General features: G+C 48.5%; 3 protein-coding genes across 3 annotated transcripts; 2 read left to right on the plus strand and 1 right to left on the minus strand.

Moving 5' to 3' along the window:
- Window positions 1-38: 38 nt before the first annotated feature.
- Window positions 39-2,367, minus strand: ASPVEDRAFT_86335 (uncharacterized protein; the record flags this gene model as incomplete). Its single annotated transcript, XM_040817824.1, has 7 exons — window positions 39-662; window positions 712-865; window positions 915-993; window positions 1,045-1,174; window positions 1,226-1,278; window positions 1,330-1,431; window positions 1,485-2,367. The coding sequence occupies 7 exons, from the start codon at window positions 2,365-2,367 to the stop codon at window positions 39-41; spliced, it is 2,025 nt and encodes a 674-aa protein (XP_040670728.1).
- A 3,062-nt stretch (window positions 2,368-5,429) lies between these two features.
- On the plus strand, window positions 5,430-10,120 carry ASPVEDRAFT_31387 (uncharacterized protein; the record flags this gene model as incomplete). Its single annotated transcript, XM_040810468.1, has 3 exons — window positions 5,430-5,885; window positions 5,956-9,182; window positions 9,241-10,120. 3 exons carry the CDS (start codon window positions 5,430-5,432, stop codon window positions 10,118-10,120), a joined length of 4,563 nt encoding a protein of 1,520 aa, XP_040670729.1.
- A 1,094-nt stretch (window positions 10,121-11,214) lies between these two features.
- On the plus strand, window positions 11,215-17,831 carry ASPVEDRAFT_136651 (putative tRNA-splicing endonuclease; the record flags this gene model as incomplete). The annotated part of the gene is made up of 4 exons (XM_040807313.1): window positions 11,215-11,237; window positions 11,318-17,501; window positions 17,560-17,655; window positions 17,724-17,831. 4 exons carry the CDS (start codon window positions 11,215-11,217, stop codon window positions 17,829-17,831), a joined length of 6,411 nt encoding a protein of 2,136 aa, XP_040670730.1.
- Window positions 17,832-20,691: the final 2,860 nt, after the last annotated feature.

Here is a 20,691-nt window from a genome sequence, read left to right on the forward strand (position 1 = left end):
CCTTTAAGCATACTGGAACAATTTCATGTCCAATGGCTTCAAGATCCAGGTTTATCGCTTAAAATCACCACTTCTTTCTTCTTGACAAATTTGAGGATATTCTGAGTCTTTTGCTGTGATTCGTATTCGCCGAAGAAGGTCTTCTTCGGACGTGGCCTCGTTCTGACAGAGTAGACGACGCGATAGTGCAGAGTCTCTAGGGCCTCCTTCGCCAGAGTCCGCTTAAGATGGGACGCACCTGAATCTTCAATAGCAGTAAAAACTTTTTTGATCCTGTCGGCAAGAACATCAACCTCGCTATTGAATTCGTCTTCTGCACCTTTATCAGGAAACTGGGCCTCGGACCACCCAGAATCAATGATAATATTAAGAAAGGTGGTGATGGCCCTTAGTTCGCCGTAGTCATATTCAGGCTGATCTTTCCTTTTATAACGCTTCACATTGTAACGAGGATCTTTGAGGATATTAATGATCCTTTTGACCTCGGCCGTTCGGTCGTGGGATCCAGCATCGACTAACGGATCGCCTGTCAAGAAGATGTATGCGAGACGGCGTCTTAATGTTGCAATCCAATCGTTTGCTGGGGCGATGTGTTCCAGAAGGCGACCTCGCAACTCTGCATCTTTCACTGTGGTGTATGCAATGCCACAGATATTAGTAGCCTGATAGTGATTAGCAATATTCTATGCTGAATTGAGTTGGCACTCATACCAACTCATCGGCCGAACCATCAGTTACAGCGTCGAGCACAGCCGTGATGGTTCTTTCGATTTCCGAACATATGACTGTATTACGAGTCAAGGAAGCATCGAGTGGAAGACGGAGAAGGATACTTAAAATGCGATTCCGGGTATCACCAGCGAACCTAGTTGATTGTTAGTGGGACTTTGTTGCAACGGCCAGTACTGACTAACAAGCTTGCGGCATCACGGAGGACATCAAGGACGGATATCAAGGCTATATGGTGTTGAGCTTGTGACTCCGCAGTATTGTCTATTGATATTATTAACCAGAATGAATCGAATATATATGATATAAACCTACTTTGAGGATGAGCGTCCGGCACAACCGTTTGAGACAGAGCTAACGCCTCAGGTTTCGCGTTCAACTGCCAAAAAAGAGTATCAATATCATCCGGTCGTATGAGTGATTTCATGCGTTCCGCCGGAAAGCGCTTGTAGAAGTTTAGTTAAACACCGTTTATTGACAGGGTGGGGTAGCAAACCTTCATCGCTCTTCCATAAGCATGCCTCAGACCATCCCGAGGCTCGGAGGGAACTAAGTGGCGTGAGTAATACGACTTTCAGAAAAACAAAGGGCAATACTAACTAGAATGAAATATCCACTTGACCAATTCATCGGGTAGGAGTTCCCTAGACAGGGCAAAATCAATTATTCCGGAATAGAAAGCTCGTTCCCGAGAATCGGGCTCTAGGGATTGTCAGATCTCGTAGCACAACTTCTAGTGACACCGATATACCCACCTCGTAGCACACCTAGGTACGTCCCGGGGGAAACACACCCATGTGGAAACTCTGGGCCAGGGGGTAGTGGTGTCTGAAGGTCAAAAAATGACCAAGATTTTCCTAAGTCAAGAGCTTCCGTTCGCCGCACAGCATTTAGCAGTCGTTGAAGCCCCATGCTATCATCGTTCCCATCATCAATTGCAGATGCGAGAGCGCCCTCATTCAAAACACTCGCTTTGTCTGGGCCACTATCGGTATTGCGGTCGGATTCGTCATTCAATGATGCCCTCAGCTTCGCGATTCCAGCTTCAGTCTCGTTGTCAGAAACTGCCTGCCTGACGAGGTTTTCTAACGAATTCTTGTACTTTCGAGGCGCAGATTCAGCCCTTACGACGCTTTTATGCTTCGGGTTCTTCCGGGTAGGCCGCGTCGTTTCGTTGTCATCGCCATTGTGCGCTTTTGGAGTCACCGGGGATTTTGGAGCCAAGAACCTTGCCAAAAGATCGTCCGGCGACTCAAGAGATCCTGCCGAGTCGGACTCATCGCCATCGGAGCTGATAACGACCTCCTTTCCGTGCCTCATGATGCGCTGCGCCGAGCTAAACGATGTTCCTGTTCCGGCACTTTGGAAGCTCGATTGGGGCGCTGGCTCATTATGAGCGGCCTCATCTCCTGTTGCGCATAGCAGCGATCTATTTAACTGCGAGGACGGACCATTAGGTGTGTCCGGGGCTGTGATATCTGATGGTAACTGCTGCGAGGAGAGTTCAGTGAGAGGCGAGGACTGCGGCGAGGACTGCGGCGCGGGGTCTTCTCCCGGTGATTTTGACTGAGTTTCTTTTACGGCTGACGCAAAGGCCGGACGCTTGAAATAATTAGTGATTTTCCGCGGCGGAGGCATAGCGGAAAATTGTTTGAGCAAATGAGGTCTGGAAGCTTGAAATTGATACCCAATTGTTGGTATCACCATTCACGTCTTTCGCGTGGAGCGGATCGCGAAGTCACATGACCACATCAGTCTAAATTTATCCGCTGTCTTTGCTCTCCCAGTACGTATTGGTAGTCGAGATGAGAGGTGAAAGTATCTATCCTTTGATACTATGAGTTTATCTGAGTTTTGCCAAAGACTAAGAGGGAATTATTATTATTATTATTATATTATTATTATTATTCCCGTGACGATACTGTGCTATTCGCAGTCAGCCTCAATTATCTGAAGTCATTACTAAGTATGGTGTTGTTTGGAATATTGGTGAAGGCTGAGAGTGGCCATTTACAGTACTCCGTACTATACAGGCTGTTCGCTGATGCCGATGGGCTCTGTATGCAAGATTCAACGGTGCGGGTATTGCGCGCGGACGTTCAGAGTTAACCACCGACACCTCGTCATCGTTTTGAGGTTTATTTTTATATAGAGACAACTCAGCGGGGCTGGGGAGCTTTCTTCAGCTGACGCCAGATTTACACCTGCATCCAGGACAGGGCTGTGCAGGAAATGGTCCTAACGGCCACTGCAAATCCGCAATTCAGATCAGACACAGTCAGCCTGGAACCTGAGCGCACTGCGCAGGCTAGAACGAGAGGGCATCAGATCAGACACAGTCAGATCGACCACGGGGCAGTAAAGAACAGTCACCGCGGACTCCGTATCGTTTTGTTTGGGAACAGTTGCGGGAACTTTCGCCCGGCCCCTCTTTTGCTGTCGATCCCTCCTTTCTCCGTGCGTCAGAGGATCGCAACACCAAATCTCCAGTCTCCACCAAGCTTCGGAGTTCGCTTCGCCTTTTTGCCCCGTCTCTCCCAATGGTGCGGCAGAAGTTGACCAAAACCTCCGTATCCGATTCAAACATGGTGAAGCACTTGTGCCAGTGTGCCGTAAACATGCCGTGTTTCCGCTCGGAGTTGAAAGAAATTTCTGCAGGCTATTGAACATGTCAGATTCACCATCGGATGGAGACAAACTGTGCTGAGCCTGACAGCATAGTGCAATTTTGCGATGTCAAAGCTAAGGAATCGAAACCGTTTCAAGATGATAGCCTGAGGTCCGAAAATCGAACCTTTTTCGAAGGGTAAAATGGTGATGTGCTCGGTTTACGCGTTGACTGGGGCCACACTATACGATATCGGGAAACTGGCCTGTGCCGCCCAAGAAGCCAAGCAGGATATTTTGGAGCTAGAATAGGAGAACAGAACAAGGGAGAAAAGGGAAGAGCTGAAGTAATATTATATTATTGTGCAAGAGTACACAGTGGTCGTGTGCATTTGTAAGTGTGCACAGTTCTTGGGATTCCGAACGTCCGGCCCCGCAGACAACTTGAATCACATAAGAAGTAGGGAGGGAGTACGTACTACTACGAAGGTAGGGTCCGCAACAATCTCGAAGAGTGCGTATAGGGGAGTGGACAGTAATGGAGGAGCGAATCGTCCGATGTTACACAGACCAGATCCCCTTTTGCACATCTCTACGTGGTATGCGAATTTCGGCCTCCTTCCTTTCGGCTGGATTTTCTTGAAAGAATTATTTGTAGATACGGATAGATACTTAGGGGAGAATATCCATTTCTCGGAGCCATTTGCTGTGTGATCGAACTGTCCCTTACGAGAGGTGGAGTGATTTCGTGTCGCCAGTCCACGATGACCCGTTAACTATCCTAATCGAAGTCTAGTGAGTTTCAGTCTGAAGACTCCGAGTATGGAGTCGATCGATATCAATGTGGTATTTTATCAACAGATACGGGGCTACTAGCTGTCGAGTTGACCAGGTCAGCTTTTGCGCACGGAAATACCGAGAGCTCTGATATCCTTGGTTCAGCCGAAACTGTTCAAGCGGCCAATTTAAAGAGACGCCGAACTTCCGACCGGCATCCCTCAACTGGGATCAAGAAGCTTTGCTGAATAATTCTTCACTGACGTCCATGGCAGTCGCCTCACCCCGTACCAATGTTTGGCCTGCGCCATAATGTCCAAACCAGCATGTGTCGCAGGGTGTTGCCACATTGAGGATTTTGCGTGGGAACCATATCCTGTCACTGCCGGTTTGGATGAGGCTGGAGGATCCTCGTGCCCGGGACGTGGGAGGCCCAGCCTGCTGTATTTATGGTACCATTCGATACACCAAAAATTACCGGAAGAGGATGGATGTCGCTTGGTCAGCTTTGAGATTCGAAGTATAGTTGCGTACAAAATAGTCCGCAGCTGAGTTCTTGTAATCCTGGAAGGGGAAGCTTCAGTTTGAATCTGTGTAGAAACCTGTCTCTTGCCTCTGAGAGGACGGGAACTAGGTGAAGAGCACTATTGTCGCGCGTACAGGCATAGTTAAAATGAAACTCGTATTGCGGAGGGTGAGGATGATGGCACATCTTTATGTAAGTAAAATGACGGTAATCCGGCGCTGCTGACTGCCAATCGTGCGGCGCAGCTGGGTATTGCAGCGGTAATACACATTCCCTGTTTCCCGCGCCTTCGAGAGGAGAGAGTATGTCAGCCTGCGCCAGCGCTCCTCCAGAAATGCTGTCCTGAACGGTTCTTGCTCTCACTTAATCCTTCACTGCTCCCCTCTCACACGTTCTCCAACTACATGAGGGTTCTTCCTCACGATACCCCTGTCTTCTTATATAACTTTCATTTAGCATATAATGGCTCATGGTGTTTGATTTTCTTCGCTCGTTCATCATTTTTTCTCTAAAGCCGCCCTTCCCCTGTGTTGTGTCTAGCGGACGTCTCTGTCTCACCTCGACGCACTGCCCGATCGCCTCCTGACGTCTGCCAACCGCGCACTCGCGAAATCCAACTGGAACCATCTAGGTTTCTTGTGAATAATCTTACGACGCGCGATACAGATATAAAATTACGCCGGCAGACTGGCTACGCTGTCGGGTTCGGCTCGCCGGAGCGCAGGCTCCCTAATATCCTATACGATTTAGTTGCGCCGCTTCACGCCCTTTACGAGCGAGTTCATCCAAGATGGCCTCGGTCAACTTCGACCAAAATGCGATTGACCCTCCGCCGCCGCCGCTCCGCCCAGAGGAGAGTAACATCTCAACGCCGACGAACCGCCAACGATGGGCGACTCATCGAGCCACCAAAGCCGGAGGTATGCGGAAACGCGTTTCCATCATGGATCGCCTCCATAAGCGTTCGGAAATGAGAGATGAGAAGCGGAAATCTACTGCGGCCAACTCGACAACGACAACAGAGCCCTCGCCTGCCCCATCCCCAGAGGACGAGAATAGAAAAGTTTACTTCAATATCCCCCTCCCCGACTCCGAAAGAGACGAGGATGGCCATCCCAAAGCGGATTATCCGCGAAACAAGGTCCGCACCGCAAAGTACACGCCTATAACCTTTGTTCCAAAGAACTTGTGGTTCCAGTTTCAAAATATCGCCAATATTTACTTCCTTTTCATCATTATCCTTGGTGTAAGCTTCCCCATTGTCATTCCATGATTAAACTCACTTGCACACGCAAACTAACACTGATTTTTGCTAGTTCTTCTCTATCTTCGGTGTCGATAACCCTGGTATGAACACTGTACCGTTAATTGTTATCATTGTCGTCACGGCCATAAAGGATGGGATAGAGGATTGGAGCCGAACGGTACTCGATACCGAGTTGAACAATTCCCCCGTATATCGATTGGTCGGGTGGAACAACGTGAACTCTACCGATGACAATGTTTCCTTGTGGCGACGCTTCAAGAAAGCTTGTACTCGAGGGACGATTTGGACATATCGGCACCTTCGAGATTTGTTCCAGAAGAACAAGAAGAATACCGAAACCGCAAACACCGAGCGACGCGCCTCATATTTAACTGCTGCCTCCCCAAGAACATCCATGGATTCGGAACATGGAGATCGTGGACAGGATGAAGCTATCCAGATGACTCCTGTTCCTTCACCTGTGCCCGATGCGCGCTCGGATTGGCCACTCTCAAATTCAGAATCAAGCCAGTATCTGCACCCCGATAAAGCAGCGCGTACTAGCAAGGCCCCATCAGAGACTTCTTCGCTCTCTCCAAAGAAAGGTGGCAGTGTGGTAGATCCGACCAAACAGGCAACTGGCAATGCGAGATTTAAGCGTGATTACTGGAAAAGTTTACAAGTCGGCGACTTTGTCCGATTGTACAATGGCGACCCCATCCCTGCAGATGTTGTGGTGATGTCAACGTCCGACCCAGACGGTGCGTGTTACGTCGAAACGAAGAGTCTTGATGGTGAAACCAATTTAAAGGTCCGACATGCGTTGCATTGTGGTCGAAAAATTCGTCATGCACGCGACTGTGAGAAATCGGAATTCATAGTTGAGAGCGAAGCTCCGCACCCCAACTTATACGCGTACAACGGTGCCGTGCGTTGGGATCAGCGCGATCCTGACTATCCCGATGCTCCCCGAACAGAGATGGTCGAACCGGTTACGATTAACAATCTGCTGTTGCGTGGTTGCTCTCTCCGTAACACAGAATGGGTTCTTGGAGTTGTTATTTTTACCGGTGTCGAGACAAAGATTATGCTCAACTCTGGTGTCACACCGACTAAGCGACCTCAGCTTGCAAAGGATCTCAATTGGAATGTTATTTACAACTTCGTCATATTATTCTGCATGTGCCTCGTTTCGGCTATCGTTAACGGTGTGTCATGGTCCGAAACTGACAGGTCTTTGAATTTCTTCGAACAAGCCTACGGTGACACCCCCGCAGTGACCGGTGTCATTACTTTCTGGGTCGCTCTCATCTTATTCCAAAATTTGGTACCAATCTCCCTCTACATTTCATTAGAAATTGTCCGGACAGTTCAGGCGATTTTCATCCACAGCGACGTTTTCATGTACTATGAAAAGCTTGGCATTGCTTGCGTACCAAAGACCTGGAACATATCCGACGATGTGGGACAGATCGAATACATTTTCTCCGACAAGACTGGCACGTTGACGCAAAACGTTATGGACTTCAAAAAATGCACTGTCAATGGGGTTTCGTACGGCGAAGCTTTTACAGAAGCTCAGCTTGGTCTTGTGCGCCGGGAAGGAGGCGATGCTGATGCTGTAGCTGCAAGTGCTCGCGAAAGAATTGCCGCGGATACTACCAAGATGATTGGTCTACTTCGAGAAATGCACGATAACCCGTATCTTCGCGATGAACAACTTACATTTATATCTTCGGATTATGCTGCTGACTTGAGTGGTCGGTCTGGTGAAACTCAGAAAAAGGCAACAGAGCAGTTCATGCTCGCCCTTGCTTTGTGCCATTCGGTCATAACCGAGCACACTCCTGGAGACCCCCCTCAGATTGAGTTCAGGGCACAGTCCCCAGATGAGGCTGCTCTAGTTGGTACGGCGCGTGATTTAGGCTTTACGCTACTCGGGAGATCAAACGATGACCTCATTCTCAACGTCATGGGCGAGGAGAGGACGTACACGGTTCTTAATACCCTCGAGTTCAATTCTACCAGAAAACGTATGAGTGCCATTGTCCGCATGCCTGATCGCAGCATAAGACTATTTTGCAAGGGTGCGGATAGCATCATATATTCGCGTCTTGCGCCAGGAAAGCAACAGGAACTTCGAAAAGAAACAGCTGAGCACTTGGAGACCTTTGCGCGTGAAGGTTTAAGAACACTTTGCGTCGCGGAGCGAAAGCTTTCAGAAGAAGAGTACCGAGCTTGGAGCAAAGAGCATGACATCGCTGCCGCAGCTCTAACAGACCGTGAAGAGAAACTTGAAAATGTGGCTAGCTCCGTAGAGAATAACCTTATGCTCATTGGAGGTACTGCGATCGAGGATAAGCTGCAGGATGGTGTACCCGATACGATATCTTTGTTGGCCAGAGCAGGAATCAAGCTTTGGGTCCTCACCGGTGATAAAGTCGAGACTGCCATTAACATTGGTTTTTCTTGCAATCTTTTGACTAACGAGATGGAGCTCATCGTCTTCAATATCCCTGGAGATCAACCGCAACAAGCAGTACGGGAATTGGATGAACATCTTCAAAAATTCGGCCTCACAGGATCTGATGAAGAACTTGTTGCCGCACGGAAGGAACACACTCCACCGGAGGCAACCCACGCTGTTGTGATTGATGGCGAGACCCTGAAGTTAATGCTCACGGACGAGATGAAGCAGAAATTTCTCCTTCTTTGCAAGCAATGCAAGTCTGTCCTGTGCTGCCGAGTCAGTCCCGCTCAGAAAGCGGCCGTTGTAAGACTCGTGAAGGAGGGCCTCAATATTATGGCTCTCTCTATCGGCGATGGTGCGAATGATGTTGCCATGATCCAGGCCGCCGATGTCGGCGTTGGTATCATTGGTGAAGAAGGTAGACAAGCTGCCATGTCAGCGGACTATGCCATAGGCCAGTTCCGATTTTTACAACGTCTTATTCTTGTTCATGGACGGTATTCGTACCGACGCCTAGGAGAAACCACTGCAAACTTTTTCTACAAGGTGAGCACTCTTGCAAATGAATTTTTAAGCTGCCCGACTGACAATTTGAAGAACTTGGTCTGGACTTTCGCACTTTTCTGGTATGCGATCTACAATGATTTTGATGGCTCCTATCTGTTCGACTACACCTACATTATCCTGGTTAATCTTGCATTTACATCTTTACCCGTTATCTTGATGGGGATCTTTGATCAGGATGTGGATGACAAAGTGTCGCTCGCAGTTCCTCAACTATATATGAGGGGCATCGAGAGACTTGAGTGGTCTCAGACGAAGTTCTGGTATGCCCCGCCCCCTTCTTTTTAAAATTCACCTAGGCCATTGAACTAAGTGACGTAGGTTGCATATGCTTGACGGTTTTTACCAGTCCGTCATATGCTTCTATATGCCATATCAATTGTATGAGCCAGCGAACTTCGTGCACCCCAGTGGAAAAGACGTTAGCGACCGGAACCGAATGGGTATACTTGTCGCCTCCTGTGCCGTTATTGCCAGCAACACCTATATCCTTCTCAACAGTTATAGGTGGGACTGGTTGACGGTATTGATAAATGCCATCAGTTGTTTGCTTATATTCTTCTGGACCGGGGTCTACTCTTCTTTCCAAGCTTCGGCCCAGTTCTATAAAAGTGCTGCTCAAACGTACGGGACATTGTCTTTCTGGATCGTTCTTCTGGTGACTGTTACGATATGCCTCACCCCTCGGTTCGTGGTCAAATCCGTTCAAAAAGTGTTCTTCCCGCTCGATGTCGATATTATCCGTGAACAAATCACACTCGGCAAATTCAAATACCTGGATCAGTATGAAACGTTTGTACCGAAGGCAGCTGGCTCTGCGGACGATTCTGCGGCCTCCTCTGATCTGGGCAAGCCGGTCGATTCTGGTACGAGGCAAAATCCTTTCTCAGATGATCAGCAGATATATGCGGAATCCGTTGCCCCGACGGTTCGTACGCATAATCAGCGCGGCCAGAATGGTAGTAACGGAACCACCTATGCTTCTAGTATTGACACCACACGGCATCCCCACCCGCAGGCAGTCGACTACGTGCGATCCTCAGCCGAGCGAACGCGGCATTCCTTCGATAGGGCCCAGCATGGTTTCGATGGAACCGACGGCTTTACACACCCCAATACGTTAACACGCGTGGAATCGTCTTTGACAACCGGTGCTCAACGGCCGCAAAGCCCTCATAGCCCGCTTCAGGGTTCGAACTGATCTCCCGTCATATTGCGCCTGAACCAATTTTGACTCTTGCATATACTAACATCATGTCTTTGACGGCTTCACGTCGGTATCTTACCACTGCATTCTGATCTGTTTCTTATCTCTGCTTGACGAGTAATCTTCTGTTTCTTCTGCTTGTCGCACCATTTGTCGATTCCCCGATAGAAGGCGTTTGGTATACACATATGGGTGGTTGGGTGCAACTTTACTTTTTTTTTTCTATACCTATTATTCTCACGCTGAGACTTTTTCCATGCTTATCTCTCCTTCGTCCCTGTCCTTGTCTTGTTTTACGGTATACAGCTTTGCTGGACCTTCTCTTTATATTTCCTTTACTGTACAAAAGCATTTGTGCGAACGCATCCTTGCCTTGAGCCCCTGTTACAGTTTCTCTTTTATAATCTTTCTTTCTTATAAATAGTTTTCTCCCCATTGATGGCGAGTCATTTTACGTCGGGGTCTAGCTTGGACAAGAGTGGCGTATGAGGGGAACGTTTATGGGTGTTATGTACTCTGCCGGGTTTTACAGAGACATTATTAATTGTGAATGATGATTCTCAAGACACTGTATTTCCTTGATTAATTCACGTAGAGTCCTTGTAGTGAAAGAAAGGCCCTCCTTGAGCGCGTAGGCGCGTAAAGTGGCTGTTAGCGTGTCTCACCGCCTTCCTCTGAATATCCCCAATAAACGGATCAATTGCCAGAGAGTGATTATTTTCTTTCTCCATTTCAATCCCCAGGAACTGAACACTTCTTATTTCACTTGAGAGGTGAACCACTTTGAACCTCTTGATACATTAGGGGTTTCTTTGCTTCAGCCGTACCCTGATCACTTGACGCGCTGACGTACATTTAACAATTGCACATCGGCTGCCGCAGCTCCTCTTGAAGTACTCAGTTTCCGAAGCTTCACTATGGTCATCTAAGCTGCTTCAGTAAACACAACCCTGGCTGTCGTCAGTATAAGCTCCATTTACACCTAAATATTCACCGGAACTTTATACCTCGCTTTTTGCCGGAGGAATGTGGTGCGACCTTTTGTTTGCCTGTGGAACATATCACTCCAGGTGTATTAGCAGATAGCCATGGAATTCATGGATATTGTCGCGTAAGAACCAAGCGCAAGCTTTTTTACACTCGTCCTCCTTTCTTACCTAGTCTGGTGCTGAACAAATCTTCTTCTATCAGGGAGCTTCAGACCCTTCCAAGCGAACTCCATATTCTATGCCCACGACAAAACGACGACGACCATTCACGGTATGATGACGATAACGAAGTCGATGAGTCAGGGAGGAGTGTTGCGCAGTTGGTGGCGGAGGCCAAAGACCGCAGAGAAAAATTCTTATCTTGCATGCGGATCCTGGCTTACAACGAGGAAGTCGAAGATATACAAAAGTGGATTTGGCATAAGATAGACGACACGTTGGAGAAATGCGACCTTTGCATCAAACAATACTACGTCGGGAAAATATGGCTTATGGAGCAACTCAAAGAGAACTACGATGACGAAGATATCGAAAAGTTTTCTCGCATGCTTGACGACTGGGACATTAAACGGATTACCAGGAATCTGACAACTGCAACAGCCAAATTAAAAGAGGTTCCTCCAGACCAAATCGGTCTACATGTGTTGGATAGGGCATCGTTGTTGTCCATCTTTGAGACATTGAGCTGTGATGCTATGCTACGCAACGACCGCTTACTGACGGAGAATTTCGACGAGCCGTTCAGATTGATTCAGACCAAACGCACTCTCAAGGTTTCGGATTACATTCCCGCTGTCACTCGCTTTCTGTTTGATCCCAACCAAAGCCGCAGCTTCTGGGCAATTCATTCTTGGATGCGGTATCAGAGACCTCCTACCACATCGGAATTTGACTGGGCGATCAAAGAAGGCCTTCTTGATGCGTTAAGGACAGCCTCTCAGCAGCCTGTGCAAGTGGCTGTAATCCAACGGCTGTGGCGCGGCATGCAACTCATTGCCAAAAAATTGGATAAGGAGCAAATAACACACAATCTACGCGCGCTTGAAATCGATCCATGTCGCCTCTCCGTTGAACATCTCGCCATCCAATCCCATGGTTTACGATTCACCCTCAACACTGTTCAGATTTTTCTAGAGAAGGCACCTGGGGACTTTTGGGATGCAATGCAAACAATATCGCCTCAGGCTATTATTGAACTGGTGTTTTACAACCCACAACTGGACGCTTTCCTTATGCAAGCCACGGAGGGCGAGGCATATGAGAAGTCAGCCATGAAGGATATGTTATCATGGGTCAAACCGTTCATGTCTTCGCTGAAAGGCCCTCATCAGCCTACAGCATGTAGGTCGCTTGTGTATCAACTGATAGATCGCCTGCAGGATGAGCGCTTTCCAAACCTAGCGAGGTACCATTGCTTTGATGTCGGATTGGACAGCCTACTCCATACGCTTCGCAGTTTTACCGATCACGAAGCTTCAAGAGAATCAGTAGGGCGTATTGTTCTGTCCGAAACTCTGGGGGTCGTGAGCGAATATATCAAGACAATCCTCAGACCTCCACAGTTTGCTGTTGAACAGAGTCGACAGCGCAATATCAAAGCACTTTGCATGGACGTCATTCGCAACACTTTAGCCCTCGAGTGCCAGTCCCTGAAGAGCGATTACGAAGTTATTCTTAAGCAAGGCTCGCTTCAGCATGGTGTCAGTACATATTCTTCTTCCATATGGGACGCGGTTATCGTAAACCTACATGAAGATGATCTCGCTCTTTCAACGTCCGCTTTGCTTGGTATATTACCATTGGTGGGCCTTGAGAAATTTTCGACGAGAGAGGGGACTGTCCCAGAGAAAACAAAATTTAATACAATCTACGACCACCTTACTCATATCGCCTGCCAAATCATTGAAAGGCTGGCTGATTTCAAACCAGAACATCTTGATGAGCTCTTCAAGAGCCAGGATACTGGCAGCGCTCTTGTATCTACTCTCTTCGCAGCTGACCCCGATACCTACCAGGCGGCTGTGGATCTCATCAAGAACGTTAGCAGCCAGTCTGCTCGAAGAGATGCAATTTCCCATCTGCTCCAGTCTTTCTTTACCACGACAATGTATGGATTTAGTTGGTCATTCCGACGGATTTCAAATATGAAGACATTCGCTTCGGCACCGAGAATGATTCATACCGGTACAGATATCGTGGATATCCTCTGCGACAGCCAAACTGGTATACTCAGAACCCGAAAGCTTGTTGACCGCAGAGAAACTCTGTCTCTTCAAAAGCTCTGGGAATATCTCTGGCAAGCCTTGACAACGATATTCGACGAGACTGAGGAGTGGCATCGTCGCGGTAATGATAAGTCAGTGATGTTGGAATTTTGCCGTGACAGCATACAATTCGCGGATCTCTTATTCAGCCAATATGGTGTCTTCTTAAGTGCTGTTACAGATGCAGATCCCTCCCAGGCAGCAGCTGCTAGCGAAACCTTTCTCAAGCCGCCCACAGCGACAATGAGTGGAATGGCTAAGTGGCTCCGACTTAAAGATGAATATCTCGCGACCACATTGGTCGGGCTTGTATCCAAGATTCTTCGTCGTTTAGGTGAACTCAGCGTGACAACGCTAAGAGCAGATGCTTTAAGCTTCATCGAAGGAGTTGCAGTCAAGAATACTGTCAAAACGATACTTACTCCGAGGGAGAAGGCGGAGCTCGTGAGAGCTCTGGAGGCCTATTACAAGAAACCTGTCGTGACTGCATCGACTGCGAGCCTTAAGAAGCAGAGCATGATTACTACATTTGCCAAGCCAACCGAATCTTCCGCCTCACCGAGTCCTTCAAGGGCGACAGATGAATTTGATGAAAGCGACGTTTCCGATAGTGTTCTACTACAACTCTCCCGGTCTGTTGAATTGAACAAAGAACGTATTGCGGCGGTTGAAGCGAAGAAGAAGACGGAGAAGCCTACGCGGACACTTCCTATTACCTCGAAACCGGCACCGGCTGCGCCTGCAGCTCCTTTGAAATCCAACTTGGCCATTCAATCCTTCCGAGAGAAACGTGAAAAGGAAAGGGAAGCTAAAAGACAGCGCGACCTCGCGGCATTGGCACGTCTGAAGAAGAATGCGCCCACAGGTGTTGCCGAACAAACAGCCATGCAAGGCTCCGCCATTGCCGGACTTGGGGTGAAGGGCAAGGACCATTCTGCTCCTGCTGATAGCATGATGGTTTCTTCTGGCTCAGAGTCTGAATCAGAAAGCGAAGATGAACTCGATAAAGAGCTGTTTGGCCCTAAAGCAAACTCTAAGCCAGATGCCGTCAAGGCTTATGAAGAGAGTAAGAAAAAGTCATTGAAACTCCAAGGTCCCGTCAAGAAAATCAAGCAAGTGCGTTCTGCAAAGGATATGCGTGCTCGATTAGCTCCCGATCTTTCTTCGCTGCACCGTACTATTCTTACTTGGGACTTTTTTGCAAGTGGTGATCTACCTCCTAATTCAGGACGCACTGATTATAGTCTTGTATCGAACGCTTTCCGAGACCCAATCGAGTATCAGAGGACATTTGAGCCTCTCCTAATACTCGAAGCCTGGCAAGGCTTTCAATCGTCGAAAGAAGAAGGTTCCTTCAAGAATTTCGAAATCAAAGTCGCGACACGTCTGTCGGTGGATTCTTTTGTCGAAGTTAGCACCGTAATGCCGGGCACTGAAGTCAAGGATTTGGGTATCGGTGAAGCAGATCTCGTTTTGCTTTCTAAAGCAAGTACCCCTGCGACCAATTCGTCAGCACCTCACTGCATGGCCAGAGTTGCCAGTATCAATAGGAAAAAGGGCAATGTTGAGGTTTCCTATAGGGTTAACCCTGGTAATCCTTTCATAAATTCACTTGGTCCTGGTGCAGCAATTTTTGGAGCAAAGGTAACATCTTTAACGCCGCTTGAGCGTGAATTCGGTGCCCTCATGGCGCTTCAATATTACGATCTTTGCGATGAGATCGTCAGGGCCAAACCCTCGCCTATCCTTAATTACTCGGATGCCAGTCTCAAGCCTCTCGCAGATAACTATAATGTTAATCCCGCTCAGGCAAAGGCCATCAAATCTGCACTGGACAACGATGCTTTTACTTTAATCCAGGGGCCTCCAGGTTCGGGAAAGACAAAAACCATTGTAGCCCTTGTGGGTGCACTATTGACCAAGTCCCTTGGGGATCAAGGAGTTGCCATATCACGCCCAACTGCGCCCGGCAATTCGCGGCCCGCTGCAAGAGCAACGACCTCGAAGAAGCTCCTTGTTTGTGCACCAAGTAACGCTGCTGTCGATGAGTTGGTCATGCGATTCAAGGACGGTGTCAAAACAATTCATGGACGCAACGAGAAGCTGTCAGTTATTCGTCTGGGGAGAACAGATGCTATCAACACAAACGTCCTTGATGTTACTCTCGACGAACTAGTGAATGCAAGGATAAACCAAACATCTCGCAAAGAATCAGGTGAGACAGACTTACAGTCGATATATATGGAGCATAAGGCCGCAGACACCGCATTTAAAGAAACCCGCTCGAAGATCGACCAATGCAGAGCGCAAAGCCTCCCCGTCCCGCATGAACTAGAGCGAGAATTCGATCTGCTCAAAAAGAAAAAGACGCTCTTGAGCCAACAGATCGATAACGCGAGAGACAAAAACCACACTGCTGTTCGCGACGCAGACCTTAACCGCCGACGGATTCAGCAGGAGATAATTGACGGAGCTCATGTCATTTGCGCAACCCTCAGTGGTAGTGGGCATGACATGTTCCAAAACTTGAGCATCGAATTCGAAACAGTCGTTATTGACGAAGCGGCCCAATCGATCGAATTGAGCGCACTTATTCCGCTCAAATATGGCTGCTCCAAATGTATCCTTGTCGGAGATCCAAAGCAACTGCCACCTACGGTTCTGTCAAAGGTCGCTTCAAAGTACCAGTACGAGCAGAGCTTGTTCGTTCGAATGCAGTCAAATCACCCCAAGGATGTGCATCTGCTGGACATTCAATATCGTATGCATCCAGAAATCAGTATGTTTCCGCGCACGGCGTTCTACGAGGGTAGGTTACAGGATGGCCCCAACATGGCGCGTCTACGTACTCGCCCATGGCATCAAAGCGAGCTTCTTAGTCCGTACCGTTTTTTCGACGTGCAGGGTCTCCACCAAAGTGCTACCAAAGGACACTCCTTGGTAAACTTTGCGGAGTTGAAGGTTGCAATGCAGCTCTATGAACGCCTGTTGACAGATTTCCGGGACTATAACTTCAGCCGCAAGATTGGTATCATTACTCCGTATAAAGGTCAGCTAAGGGAGCTTAAAAACCAATTCGCCAACAAATATGGAAACTCGATCTTCAATGTAATCGACTTCAACACTACGGATGCCTTCCAGGGTAGAGAAGCCGAGGTCATTATCTTCTCCTGTGTCCGAGCCTCTAATAAAGGGATTGGTTTCTTGTCCGACATTCGTCGTATGAACGTCGGTTTGACCCGTGCCAAGTCATCACTTTGGGTCCTCGGCAATTCACAGTCTTTAATCCAGGGAGAATTCTGGAAAGGTCTAATAACCGACGCTCGTCGGAGAAGCTTATACACTGGTGGTGATATCCCGACTATTCTCAAGAAACCCCAGTTTACTGGCTATAAGAACGTGGAAATGGCTGAAGCCGACGCGCCAGAACCTGCGGTGTCATCGAGGGCCCCTTCTGCTGGGTCTATCTCCCGACCATCTTCAGCATCTCTTGATAACCTTCCATCTGAGTCTTCTTCATCTGGAACTGCATCAAGGAAAGGTACGCCTCTGGTATCAAAGCCTGAAGGGCCATCAGGTGGCTATAATGGCTTGGACGAAACGCGCAACTGTGGTATTTGCGGAAGCTTCGTTCACTTGACGCCTAACTGTGACAACGAGGAGTCGAAGGAAATAGCGCGGGGCAATTGCTTCAGATGCGGAGAAGCCGGCCATACGAAGTTCAATTGCACCGCTGAACGCTGCATGGAATGTGGGCAATTTGGCCATGGCTCAAATAACTGTCGTTCGACAGCCGTCTTACCAAAACATGAAAAGATGCGAATTGCACGGGATGAGCTCCATCATTCTCGAAACCAGAAATCACGAGCTGAGAGGCAGCGACAGAAGCAATTAGGCGGACATGATCCCAAGGTGCCCGTTATCCAAGTTCCTACAGAGAAGCCGAAGGTCCAAAGCACCGATGCTTCGAGCAAGCGCAAGCGTACGGACTCTCCAGCGTCTGATGGCTCCAAGATTTCTCGACAAGGAAAGGCAGATCAAAGTGCACCTCGAAGTGCACCAACTGGCCCAAAGAATCAGCGACGCAAGCTTGATGCCAAAGTCCCCCCGCCAAGCACAGAGGTAAGTTCATGATATCTCATCAGTATGATTAAAATTTGACTAATGGTATGTACCTCAGAGTTTGGTGAAGCCTTCACGGGATGGACCGGCGTACGCCCCGCTAAACAGTGATAAAAACATGGGGGGCCCGCAGACAGGCCCAGGTCCTGCAAGTGTATGTTTAGCAAGTCCACACATCGGGCTACGATTTGAAGTATGTACTGACTAACCTCCCTGCTTTAGAATCCTCCTCGGCCTCCACCACAACGACCAGGAAACGGACCTCGGCCGCCACCACCCATGCGGAAAAAGAAAGAGGCCGATCCGTTCATTCGGCCAAAGCGACGGTAAACAATACATCTCCCGCTCGGTTTATCTCACATACGTGCAGCCTGCCTGAAAAAAAGCGCCAGTGCTGTATCACTTTTCCTGCTTCGCCTTTGCAATACCCTTCACATTATGTGTATTATCTCAACCCCGTTTCATCTTCAGACCTTTCAAACTCAACTTGGGATTGGCCTCAGCATCATTCTTCGCCTGGAGATTTAGACCGGTCGTGCATGCCAGCGTCGAACACATAGCGGCAAGCATACAGTGGCGTTTGGTTATTGCTTTTCAATTACTTTATTTACTTTTTTGTTGCTATTCTTGCATAGGTCTGGGCCTTTTTGTGCCAGAAAGAGGGGAGGCAGGCAGTCTTCATGTGCATATACCCGGTGATTCTTAAAGCAAGACGGATTTTTCGCTTCCTCGTAGATACGTTACAGTCAGCTGTGGCTTGGAAATCGCCACCATATTTGGGATACAGCTCTCTGAAGCACCTTGGTTGTTAAGCTGATTAAAGTTTGGTCCCATCTTGATTTCGTCTTCAGATCTCCGGCTGTAGATTGATCGCAAAGCAGTCCCCGCAGCTTGGAGGCCATTCGGGAACGGGCATAACTTAAGCATGACATATTCCTCCGAAAGATGGAGCTCCGGCTCACACATACGTGGGGAGCCAACCCAGAACGAAGTTCAAGTAGTTGGAAGACGCAGTTAGTAGCTTGCAAAAAAGGTTCAGCCTTTCCCGGAGGAGCAAATTAGTTGCAGGACAGCGACTCATGCCGCGAGCCCGGACAGCCACTACATAGAATCGATGTTACAGGCCGTGGAAAATGGAAAGTCAAGGCCGAACCCATACATCCAGTGGCTCATGGGTCAGACCGCGCACTGATATCGGAGAATTTCACCCCAGCATTGGCGATGTGCACATTGATCTGCCGCAAGGAGGCGGCCTGTTCTTTGGCCTGAGCAGTGGCCTCGAATTTAGGGCAGCGCTAGTCACCAAGATCCGAAGAGTTGCCCAGCTCGCCCCAACTTTACAGCGATTCAGAGCATCCTCCACTCTTTATGGCACATGCATTGGCGAATCCTCTCCTCTTTGTTTTTTTTGGGGGGGGGGTTTGCTGAGACTTAAAGTCAAATTGCAGTGTGGGTAGCAGGCTAGCAGCATCCTTCACGCAAACAAACAGCAGGCCCGGTCAATGTTGAGGAAGGATTCAAACCGCAGCTCGCTGTGCTGGAATAATGGAAATACTATTGCTTACTAGCCAATTTTACCTCACAAGCTCAGTCTATCTTTATCTCTTCAATTATTCTTGGGCAGCTGTAAAAGTCCGTAGTCTGAGCTGGCGAGAGAAACTCTCACAGAGTAGGCATGTTTGCTTATTTACACCATGATTTGCGTGTTATTGTTTGATATTGTTCGAGCCGTTAGTTTTTACTTGATTGCATCGAGCTATTCTCCAACGGTTGAGACTCTTAATATTGGGGATTTTCCTTGGTATTCAACGAATTGACAAAGACAAGGCGGGGACTGTGTGCAACGGGAGTAATGTGATCTGTAACAGCCACCTCCCTTCTCCTTTCTTTCTTTCTTCGCCTCTCCAACCTCTCCCCTCTCTCCCTCCATTTCCATCTTCCACACCGATCCACTCCTCTATTGCGTTCATTTGTTTTTCTGGCTCTCTGATCCCGGGACCCACTCTTCTGGATTTACTGATGCTCCTCCTGTTTGCCCATCTGTCACAATGACGGGGATGCCTGGTCTGCCACTATCCCATTGGTGCCAGCTCTGCGTTTGCCCATTTTCAACCCCAGCAAAGTGCAGACGGGCTTTGCCTCTTGCCCGGCAGCTGTCACTCCACTCTTTATCCTCGTCCACTGGGAATCCTCCGTCCGTCTGGCCGTCCAAAGCGTTATTTTGGCTGTGAAGGAAAGGCATCTGTCTCTCTTCCTTTGCGTTTGCAACGATTGACCTCTCAAGGATCAGAAGTAGCCTAGATTACGAACCATCCACAGATATGATTAGTTATAGTCCACTCTTGGTTTTCCGGAGGGACAAGACTTTAGGGGTAATACGAGATACCCCTTGCATCGATCGGCTTCAGGAACCCATGCCCAAAGCATTGACGCGGGAACGGTTCGCGGTCCAAGATTACACGGCCAGGAGACTAAGCATCGATCCAATCGCCTTGATGGGAGGGGTCATTTCAATGGGGCAGGTCCACGCCCCAAGTCATTCTCTTTGAGACCTGCATCGGCGGAATAATGAGGCAATGAGGCAGGCCCATAGCCGGGCTATTCTTCGAGAGGCGAGGCTTCTTCCATTTCTCGACGGAGCAAAAATGTGGGCAAAGGCCTCCTGAGGAAGGCAGACTTGACGTTCTGAAATACGCGGGCGATCTCCGGGCTTCCGAATTTCTAGATCGAGTATCATTTCTAGCTAACGAGCATCTATCATCTCGCTTGACGGCTGACGAGATCTCCGCCAGTAGATACCCCGATCGATGTGTTCATCGTCCGACAGAAACGATGGTCAGGATTCAGGATCTTCCGCCAACGTTTATTAGTCCACTTTTGCTTTTTTTTTTTTTTTTGCCTTGTCCAAATCGAGGCTGATTTCCACTTCAGTCGATCAATAGATCCACCAGTCGTGCATACTCTCTCCAGTTCATTGCCAATGCTTCCCCTCCTCCTGGCCTGGATCGCTCGAGATCCGAGCACACAGGAAGGCCTCGCAGACCAGCTTTGCTTTGGTCTAACTTTATCTCCGAATTATCAAGAACGAGATATGGGTCCCAATTGGCGTTGCATCTTCTGCGCTCTTGCATCAAGCGCCAATTCGATGAAATATCTCCGAATATATATAAAAAAAAAAGACACTGGCAGT

Source organism: Aspergillus versicolor (genome assembly GCF_001890125.1).
Source record: "Aspergillus versicolor CBS 583.65 unplaced genomic scaffold ASPVEscaffold_8, whole genome shotgun sequence".
NCBI classification, from domain to species: Eukaryota; Fungi; Ascomycota; class Eurotiomycetes; order Eurotiales; family Aspergillaceae; genus Aspergillus; species Aspergillus versicolor.